The 11,674-nt window shown below is 38.9% G+C and overlaps 1 protein-coding gene across 1 annotated transcript; it reads right to left on the bottom strand.

Moving 5' to 3' along the window:
• Positions 1 to 2,741: 2,741 nt before the first annotated feature.
• Positions 2,742 to 3,768, bottom strand: LOC125121383 (olfactory receptor 1J4-like). The gene has a single exon (XM_047769611.1). It carries the CDS (start codon positions 3,766 to 3,768, stop codon positions 2,830 to 2,832), a length of 939 nt encoding a protein of 312 aa, XP_047625567.1. The 3' UTR covers positions 2,742 to 2,829.
• Between the last annotated feature and the right edge of the window lie 7,906 nt (positions 3,769 to 11,674).

Raw genomic sequence — 11,674 nt, forward strand, 5'->3', positions numbered from 1 at the left:
TAAGGACCTTTAGAAAAACAATGACCTCCCACAGAGAAGAGGCACTTTTGTTGGCAGCCTACCTGCAGATTCAAACTTCAACTATTCTCTGGGTTTCCAGCCTGCCAACCTACCATACTGACTTTATACTTGCTAGCCCTCACAATTATGTTAACCAATTCTGTACAATAAACCTCACTCTACACTTTTTTGTTTCTTCTCTTTTGTAGCATATGGAAGTTCCCAGCCCAGGGATGAGCTCAGACCCGCACTACGCTACTGCTGCAGCAACACGATCATTTAACCCACTGCAGACAAGCCACCAATCCCATAATGCCACAACAGGAACGCCATAAGTAGTCTTCTCTTACACACACACACACACACACACACACACACTAATTCTACTTCTCGAGAGAATCTTAACTAAAATACCTACCATGACCTTAATTGCCCTACAAATCTGGTCCTCTGATATCTCTGAAATCATTACCCAACACCCCTCCCCCACTTAGTCCTGTCCAGGTACAGAGGCCTAGTTAATGTCCCTAGGATAGACCAGGCACCATCTCCCCTCAGTGTTTCTAGGTGTTGATCTCCATGCTTTTGCACAGCCAGGCCTATGGCTCATTTCCCTATACTCACTAACATCTTTGGATGTTACCTTCACAGTGAGATCTACCTAGACCACATGATGTTAAATTATAAACCCCAAACCAGCACACTTGCCTCCCCCTTTTTTGATTTTTAGGGCCAAACATGGAGTATATGAAAATTCACAGACTAAGGGTGGATTTGGAGCTGTATCTTCCAGCCTAAACCACAGCCACAGCCACAGCAAAGTCAGAACCAAGCCACAGCTGAGACCTACCCTGAAGCTCACTGCAATGCTGGATCTTTAACCCACTAAGTGAGGTCAGGGATTGGACCTGTGGCCTCATTTATATTAGTCAGGTCTGTTACCACTTAGCCTCAAAGGGAAATTCTTGGTCCCCCTTTTATGCCATCTTTATTCATAGATGTTTTTACATACCAAAAACTTAGAATTTATTTCAGACAAAGAAACCAATATACCATAGAACTTTCAGCCCAGCTCTATGATGACATATTTTAAAAATGAGTTAAGTTTATGGTGTGTTAGAAGGTTAAATCTTGCTCTGAGGAAAAAGGTGCATCAAGAGCTGGACCCAGGAGTGCTGGAATGTAAACTCTACAAAGAGATATATTTTTCAACTTGTATTCTCAGAATATAGAAAATTCCCTGGCACCTAGTAGTCATGCAGTCACTGTTTTTTGTGTGCAAAAATATAAATTCAGGTATTTACCACTTTTTCATATTAGAAGTGACATCTCTGGGGAAAATACAACACTCATTTCCAAGACTAAAATTAATCCAATAACTATAGACTGGTCTCAACACAAACATCCAATTTAGGGGGAAAAATCTGGACTTCCTGGAAGGTGGAAATTTGGTAATTGGATTGACTACTATTTGCTCTCCTATTGTCAAAAGCACAATAAAAGTAAAGTTAATTTAGGTCTGGCAAACCATCAAAAGTACTATTTTAACTTGATACAGCATTGACAATATAAGCATTTTGGATTTTACTAAAATGAAATATTAGAAACTTAACTAAATATAGCTTTGGAAGGTGAGAAGCCAGACATGGAAGCAAACCCAATGCCCATCAACAGATGAATGATAAAGAAGATGTGGTACATAATAGAATATTGCTCAGCCATGAAAATAAAAAATAGTGACATGGAGGTAGAGATTATCATACTAAACTAGTAAACGAGACAGAAACAATCATATATCATATGATATTGCTTATATGTGGTATCTGAAAAAAAATGATACACAGAGTTCCTTTGTGGCTCAAGGGAATGAATCCAAATAGTATCATGAGGATGTGAGTACAAACACTGGCCTTGCTCAGTGAGTTGTGGATCTAGCATTGCCCTGAGCTGTGGTATAGGTTACAGGAATGACTTGGATCCCATGTTGCTGTGGGTGTGTGGTTGGCTGGAGGCTATAGCTCTGCTTTGAGCACTAACCTGGGAATTTCCATATGCTGCTGGCGCAACCCTAAAAATAAAAAAAAATTAGATAGATAGATAGATAGATAGATGATAGATAGATAGATACACATGAACTTAAACACAAAACATAAATAGACACACAGACATAGAAAAAACAAACTTATGGTTACTAAAGCTGAAAGGGGGAATGGACAAATTATGAGGATGGGATGAACATATTCACAATCCGTATATAAAATAGATAACTAACAAGGACAAATTGTATAGCACATGAAATGTTACTCATAGTTTGTGATAATATATAAGGGAAAACAACCTGAAAATATACATATATATAAAACATAATACATAAAAGGTCAAATCCCTTTGCATTACCCTTGAAACTAACATATTGTAAGTCAACTACACTTCAAATTAATTACTTAATCAATTAAAAAATTGAAAAACCAATGCCCAAGAATATATAAACACAATAAAACTTTTATTTATATATATATATATATGAAAGCTATAAAAAAGCCAAAAGCAATAATAATTCAATATATTGAAAAAACATATTTACACATATATGCAAAGAAGTTTGGTACATTGAAGACCACATATTGATTGTGTGTTGTGGGTAATGTCATATTTAGCATTATAAAAATAATTTTACAAGAGATAGGAATAAAGGGAAAGAAATTGATCCAATAACAATGATTATTTAAAGGAGTGTGAAGAAAGTGCTAGAGACATGGGTGACCAACAAAATTTTAAGCTTTTTCTAATTATGCCAGTGAGTGAAAGAAGAACATTGTTAGGTGATTCTCACTTGGCTAACAGGTTACTGTTGCTGAAAATATTCCCCAGAGCCAAATTCATGTCTCTGTTTTTCAGGCTGTAGATGAAAGGGTTCAGCATGGGGGTGACCACTGTGTAAATCACAGAAGCAATGATGTCTTTGTCATGGGACTGGCCTGATGAGGAGGAAAAGTACACAGCCATCATTGTTCCATAAAACAGAGACACCACAGAGAGGTGGGAGCCACAGGTGGACAAGGCTTTGCAGATCCCTCTAGTAGAGGGTACCCTTAGGATGGAGACCCCAATGCAGCCATAAGAGACCAGGATGCCACTCAATGGCAAAATGAGAAATGCAGACCCTAGAGTGAATATGGCCAGCTCATTGAGAGAGGTGTCTGAGCAGGACAGCTTAAGCAGGGCATCAAGGTCACAGAAGAAGTGAGGGATGATGTCATCACAGAAGGACAGTTGAGAAAGGAGGAGGGTGTGGGTCAGGGCAATGGCACAGGAGAGGAGCCAGGATCCGGCCAACAGACATAGACACAGCTCCTCCCTCATGATGATGCTATAGTGTAGAGGGTGACAAATAGCCACATACCTGTCATAGGCCATCACAGCAAGAAGAAGGTTATCAGTGCAACCAAGAAATAGGAAAAAAAAAGTCTGTGTTACACATGCTGCATAGGGAATGGATTGATCCCGAGTCTGCATGTTCATAAGCATCTTAGGGACAGTGACAGATGAAAAGGAGACATCCATGAGGGCCAGGTGGCTGAGGAAGAAGTACATGGGGGTGTGAAGGCGAGGGTCCAGCCTGATGAGCAGGATGATGAGCAGGTTCCCCAGCACTGTGGTCAGATACATGCCCAGGAACAGGGCAAAGAACATGTTCTGCTGCTCTGCCTGGAAGAGGAGCCCCTGCAAGATGAACACAGACACGGTGCTCTGGTTCTTCCTCCTCATGCTGCTTTTCTCTGCTCTGGGAATTCAGAGAAATCAGAAATTCCTGGAACTCAGATGTAGTGAGCATATCAGTTACCAGGTAGTCACATGTTTTCTCAGAGTGACTCTGTTACTACATACAGGTTTCACTGTACTGCACTCACACACTGATGCTTCATCCAGTCTGGTAAGAGGAACACAATTTGATTTGTCTGAACACTGGCTCTGTCACATGGAGAAAGTGTATGATTTCAATCAATACCTTCAGTGGAAATAAGGAAGAGTTCATTCTCTTTTTTTACATGAAAGACAGTAGGGAGGGTGTAATAAATAAGATACAATACCTTCCATAGCTCTACTGTCAGAATGCTTATGTGCTTGTGTCTCTCTAACACACACAAACACACACACTCACACACACAACCACTTAAAGCATTATTTGGAAGATAATTTTACCATGTACAAAATAAAGTGCTCAACACAAAGTCATTTTTATCATTAGAATGAATGTAAGAAATACAAAATAAAGAACAGAAAATGAAAGAAATAAAGATGGAATGAAAGAGATAGAGGGAGAAATGAAGGAAGGAAGGTAGGAAGCAAGGACAGAAGGCAGAGGGAGGTAGAAAGGAAGGAAAAGGGTAACATGAAGAAAGTTGCTCAAAAAATTTGATAGAATTTCCATATGATTAATGAATTTTCCTTCTGGTTATATACCCAGAATAATTGAAAGCATGGAACAAAGAGGTACTTATACACCCATATTTTTAACAGCATTATTCACAGTAGCCAAAAGGTAGAAACAACACATGCCTTATAGCTAATGACTGGTCTATACTTACAGTGGAATATTAGTGTAAAAAAAGAAAGAAATCCTGATGTAGCCACAACATGAATGAAACTTGAAGACATTATGCTAAGTAAATTCATGCAATAACACAATTGTAAATACTGTAAGATACCATTCATTTGAGATTCCAAGAATTGTCTAAATAATAAAGACAAAAAAATGGAATTTTGACTGCCAGGTGCTGGTGTGGGGAGGAAAATGAGGACCTATTTTTCAGTGGGTAAAGAATTCACATTTGGGAAGATAAAAAATTATGGAGGTGGATGGTGGTGATGGCTGTACCACAACATGAATTACTTAGTGCCACAAAATATACACAAAAAGTATTGAATTGTTACATTTGTAACATATATTTTATACAATAAAATTTTTAATTTAGAAAATATATAAAAAAAGTCAATAAATACTGACTAAAAATAGCAAGCAAAAGGAGAGCAACCCAAAAATTAAATATCAGCTCATTATTTGGGCAGGATGAATAAGGGGACATCAGGAACTAAAGATGACAGAGATACAGGAGGCCATCTATCAAGATCAAGCAGCATCCTGAAAATGTGTGTTTACTTAAGAGGTCTCACTCTCACATCCAGAAAACAGTACACACCCAAACAATGGACACTGCTTGAAGATTAGTAGGTCCACAGAACCTGACTTATTGTATTTTAAAAGATTTTTCCAAGAAATAGCTTCCTTCATATCTGCCATTGTCTCTCTCTCTCCCCTTCCATCACCACGTCTTTAAAATGGCTCAGTTTTGAGCATATACGCAATGTGAGGGACATGCAAATTTGCCCATTGAGGTGACTAGATAGCTGAGATATTACAGATGCTGTAGGACAAAGGACTTATACCAGAATTCACAGTTGTCTCATTAACCAGACAAGGTTCCAAAATAGACCCCATTCTGTTCCCCAGAGTGGAAATTTTGAAGTCATTAAACATCAATGAGGAACATTGTGAGAAGTTCGCTAGCCTTCAAACCATATAGATAAAGTGCCACCAACTTAGCATAAAGAGGACTTTGTTGCCTGTTTATGTCTAGAGCTGAGACAAAGGAAGACTCAGGCTGTGGGGCTGTATGACCAGGTCAAATTCTTACACATATTTCCCTGGCACTCACATGGCCCTGTCTTCTCTGCTCTACAGCCATCCAAGAAGAGGAGAAGGAGATTGTGAATGTGTTATACATGGATACAGACACTCAGCATGGCACACAATGACACAAAAACAAAACCCTAGGTGCTGCTTTTTGGCCCTCTCCAACCTATGCTCATCCTAGTCAGAAATGAGGATTGTATGCATTCATACCAACTAACTTACAACTTTAAAATGGAATCTTCTGGATTTCCTATCCTGGCCCAGTGGAAACAATTCTGACTAGGAACCATGAGGTTGTGGGTTCTAGCCTTGGTCTTGCTCACATGGTTAAGGATACAGCTGTGGTGTAGGTCACAGATGTGGCTCAGATATGGCATTGCTGTGGCTTTGGCATAGGCCAGCATCTACAGCTCTGATTAGACTCCTAGCCTGGGAACATCCATGTACTGTGGGTGTGGCTCTAAAAGGACAAAGGACAAAAAAATTAAGTTTTAAAAAATAATAAAGTGGAATCTTTTGTCAATCAAAATTTAAAAAACACAAAAACAAGAACACTTCTACAATGTTGGTGGAGATGTACAATGATGTGGCCATTACGGAAAACAGTATGGAGATTCCCCAAGACATTGAAAATAGAACTACCACATGATACAGTAATTCCACTTCTGGGTGTAGACCAGAAAGGACTGGAATCAGAATCTCAGAGATGTATCAACTCTCCCATGTGCATTGCAGCTCTATGCACAGTAGATAAGCTATGGAAACAAGCCACAGGTCAATCGAAAGATGAATGGATAAATGTGACATATACAAACAATGTATTATAATTTGGGCTTAAAAAATGGAAATCCTGCCATTCCTGACAAGATGATGAAACAGAATATTATGCTAAATGAAATATGCCCATCCTACAAGGACAAACATTGCATAATTTCACTTTGAGAAACTCATAGAAGCAGAGAATAAACGTCAGTCACCAAGGGCTAGGAGAGAAGGAGAAATTCAGTGTGGTTATTTAATTGAAATAAAACTTCAGTTATGCAAGAGGAATTAGTTCTAGAGACCTGCTCTACAGCATAATGCCTAGAGTCAAAAAGACTATACAGTGCACCTAAATATTCCTTAAAAGTGTAGATCTCAATGTTAAGTTTTCTTACCACATAAAAAGGACACAAGCACATTTTGAGAGACAGATATGTTGATGACCTTCATTGTGGTGGTAGTTTCACAAGTGTGTGCACATGTCCAAACTCCTCCAATTAAATATGTGCAGATTTTGTATATAAAGTACACAAGTTATTTTAAACAAATGTGCAAAAACAACATCCAGTCACCCACACAACTCACAAACCATACACACTTACACACACAGAAACTCCACTACACACACTGAGAAAAATGTGTGGTCAAACCCGACACACCAATGACATAAAAAGAACCAACATATACACAGAAACCTAAGCACACACACATACTGCAGATTTCCAGCCTCCATTGCCCATTATTAGCACTGTATAATAGGGCTTTTAACAACCATGGAAATGCACTATAGCTATGTTGTCTAATACAGCAGCTCCAGTCTCCTATGATTGCTAGAGGCTTGAAACATAGCCAGTGGAACTGAGGAACCCAAATTTTAATTTCAGGTCATTTTAGTTAATTTCCATGTTATAGCCACTTGAGGCTGGTAGCACCATACAGGTCAGTGTGTGAATCAGTCACTAAAAACACATGGTTATAGGAACAACATAAACACACATTTTCTCTATTTTTACTAGACCTCACATCAATGGACATATCTAGGCCAAGCGATGGTACCCCACCTTGCTCTGATCTCCACTGGTGCAGGCTACTAACTGAGGACTCATCTCTTATGCCTCCATGGCCTGAGGATATTTAGCACTGTCACTCCTGTTTACAAGAAGGAGAACAATGAACAGGGAAGATCTGCATTTACCAGCAAGACTGAGGCCCCAGGGATCACCCCCCAAACTTCTGGTTAGAGAAGAATAAAACTGAGTTAATTGCCCAGGTTTTTGCCTTCCTCTTGAGATGTATCCAGTGCAGGGACCAGAGGAACTGAGCTACAAGGGTCCCAGAAGATTTCTCTAATGTCAGTGACACATTGGCCTCCCTTCTGCCTGCTCATGAGGAAAAGGAGAGGCCATGAACACCCTGGAACTTTAAAGAACCCACAATGAAATCTGCCACTCTGTACACTGCAGAAAGGACCAAATATTAGGACCAGCCCTTGAGATCCCACACCACCGACACTGCAATGTGTTGGAGTTCAATTCCCATCATCATCATTTATTCCATACATATGAAACCACAAAAGAACCACAAAAGCCAAAGCCATCTTGAGCAAAATGGACAAAACTGTAGGCATCACACTTCTTGAGAACAACCTACACTACAAACCTTTAGAAATCATCATAGTATGTTACTGACATTAAAATAACCAAATAAAAAGAATGGAACAGAATATGAAGCCCAGAAATAATCCCACACATATATGCTCAACTGATTTTTGACAAGGGAGCCAAAAACACATGATGGGGAAGTTACTCTCTTCAATAGATGGTGCTGGGAACTTGGATAAACACATACAAGAGAATGAAAATGTATATCCAAAAGTGAAAACAATTGTCTGTGACATCCTATTATGGGCACAAAAATGTTTAACAACTCCATTGGCAACAATGTGGCCATAGCTAGCTACTCAAACACATCTCACAGTTCACAGCCATGTTCCAACAACATGGATGGATATAGAAATTATTATGCTCTGTGAAATAAGGCAGAGAGACAATGATTAATATCATGGTATCTAACATTTATCTGGAGACTACAAATCAAAAGAATAAATCAACTAAATAAAATGAAAACAGGCTCATAAATACGGAGAAGAAACCAGTGGTTGCCAGAGGGGATAGTGTCTGGGGAGAGGGATGACATAGGTGATGTAGATGAAGAGGAACAAACCTCCAGTTGTAAAATAAAGAAACCTTGGGATGCAATATACAGCATAATGTATATGATCAATTATACTTTTTGAGACAGATAGATACTAGATGAATAATTATGATGTTCATTTCATAATGTATGAAAATGTCAAATAACCACATAATACCCCTGAAACTAAAATAATATTGTTGTGAGATATCTTTCACACAGCACCTGGACAGAAACTTGAACCCTCGACCCTCATATTAAAAGTCTCATGCTCTACTGACTGATCAACACGGGCCCTGCAAATTATATTTCAATAAGGAATTTTTAGTAAAGCAGCTTGGTGCTAGGATAGTCCAGGAACTATCATTCATAATCATTCATACTGCTGAAAATTTTTGTGAACATTTGGGTCCTAGGAAAGGGCTTTGCCCATATATCTTAAATAATACCAAAACAAGAGATGGGATTAAGATGGTGGGATAGAATGAATGAACTTCTGTCCTAAAAACAAAACAAAAAAAAAATTCACAACTAAAGGCTGAGCAATCTCCACCCAAATGGACCAGAAACCTTAAAAAAGATATCCTACTCCAAAAGAAAAAGAGGAGGCCACATCAAGAGTTAGGAGGGGTGATTTCATTATATAAACAAACACAACCTCCAGGGTGGGAAGTACCACAGGCTGGAAACTAACTGGTTCACAGAGACTCACCTACAGGAGTGAGAGTTTGAGCCACACATCAAACATTCATGTGTGGGTATCAGGAACTGGGAGAATGAGCCCTGGAGCATCTGGCATTGAAGGCCAGTGGGGCTTGTGTGTGGGGCTCCACAGGACTGGGGGAAACAGAAACCCCATTCTTAAAAGGCACACATGGACTTTCACGTGCACTGGGTCCCAGGGCAATGCAAAGTCTCCATAGGAATCTGGGTCAAACCTGACTGCAGTTCTTAAAGGACATCCTGGGAAAACAAGGGTGAATGTGGCTTGTTGTGAGGGAAGGACATTGAAAGAAAAGCTCTGGAGAATATTCAGCAGCTTTCCCTTCTCTGGAGGTGGCTGTTTTGGGAAAATCTGGCCCCACCCATCAGTCAGTGCTGAAAAGTCCCAGGGCAAACAACAATCCAGGTGGGATCACAGCCCCACCCCTCTGTAAACAGGCTACCTAAGGAACTCTCAGGCACTCAGCTGCCTCTAATCTCATCCAGAGACTAAGCCCCTCCCACCAGAGGGATTAGAATCAGCTCTACCTACCAGTGGGCAGACATCAGCCCTTCCTATAAGGAAGCCTACGGAAAGCCCCCATACTGACTTCAGCCACAAGGGGGGCAGACACCAGAAGTAAGAGAGGCTATAACCCTATTATCTGTAAAAAGGTCACCACACCAAAAACCTATAGAAATGAAAAGACAAAGAATTATAACTCAGATGAGGGAGAAAGGAAAAACCCCAGAAAATCAGGTAAGCGAAGAGGAGATTCTCAGCCTCCAGGAAAAAGACTTTAGATTGTTGATGCTGAAGATGATGCAAAACATTGGAAATAAACTGGAAGAAAATATGGATAACTTACAGGAAACACTGACCAAAGAAATACAAGATATAAAACCTAAACAAGAGGAGATGCAAAATGCAATACCTAAGATAAAAATTTCACTAGAAGCAGCTAACAGCATTATACAGGAGGCAGAAGAATGAATAAGTGAGATGGAGGACAGATTAGTGGAAATTATGGATGCAGAACAGAAAAGAGAAAAAGGATTGAAAATAAATGAAGAGTCTCACAGAACTCTGGGACAACATTAAACACACCAACATCCGTATTATAGGAGTGCCCGAAGAAGAGAGAGAGAAGGGGACAGAAAAAAAAAAATATTCCAAGAGATAATAGCCAAAAACTTCCGTAACACGGGAAAGGAACCACTCACTCAAATCAAGGAAACACAATGAGTACGATATAAAATAAACCTGAGGAGGAATACACTGTGACACATATTAATCAAATTGACCAAAATTAAAGACAAAAAGAAAATCTTGAAAGCAGCTATGGAAAAGAAACAAATATCATACAAGGGAACCCCAATAAGGGTATTGGCAGATTTTTCAGCAGAAACTCTGCAGGCCAGAAGGGAGTGGAATGATATACTTAACTTGAGGAAAGGAAAAAACCTCCAACCAAGATTACTTTACCCAGCAAGGCTATCATTCAGATTTGAAGGAGAAATCAAAACCTTCACAGATAAGCAAAAGCTGAGAGAATTCAGCAACACTAAATCAGCTTTACAATAAATACTAAAAGAACTTCTCTAGGCAAAAAAGAAAAGACAGCAACAGGAAACAAAAATTCCACAAATGACAAGGCTCACCAGTAAAGTTATACATACAGTAAAGATACGAAATCATCCATGCACAATTATACCACCAAAATCAGTAATCATGAGAAGAGGTGGGTATAAATGCAGGACACTGGAGATGAAGTTTCAATTAAGAGAACAACAACTTAAAACAATCTCATATACATATAGACTCATATCAAAACTTCAGAATACCTGCAAACAAAAAATCTACAATTCATACACAAACAAAGAAAAATCAACTCAAATACAACACTAAAGATAGTCATCAAACCACAAGAGGAGAGAACAAGAAGGGAGGAAAAAATAACAAAAACAAATCCAAAACACTCAATAAAATGGCAATAATAACATACATATCAATAATTACCTTAAATGTTAATGGACAAAACACACTAACCAAAAGACATAGACTTGCTGAATGGATACTAAAACAAGACCCATATATATGCTGTCTTCAAGAGACCCACTTCACTTCTAGGGAAACATACAAGTTGAAAGTGAGAGGATTTAAGGAAATATTTCACACTAATGGTGATCAAAAGAAAGCTGGAGTCACAATACCTATATCAGACAAAATAGACTTTAAAATGAAGAATACATTAAGGGACAAAGAAGGTCATTACATAATGATCAAAGGACAAATACAAGAAGAAGATATAACGAGTTTAA

The sequence above is a fragment of the Phacochoerus africanus genome, chromosome 2 (genome assembly GCF_016906955.1).
Source record: "Phacochoerus africanus isolate WHEZ1 chromosome 2, ROS_Pafr_v1, whole genome shotgun sequence".
In the NCBI taxonomy this organism is placed as follows: Eukaryota; Metazoa; Chordata; class Mammalia; order Artiodactyla; family Suidae; genus Phacochoerus; species Phacochoerus africanus.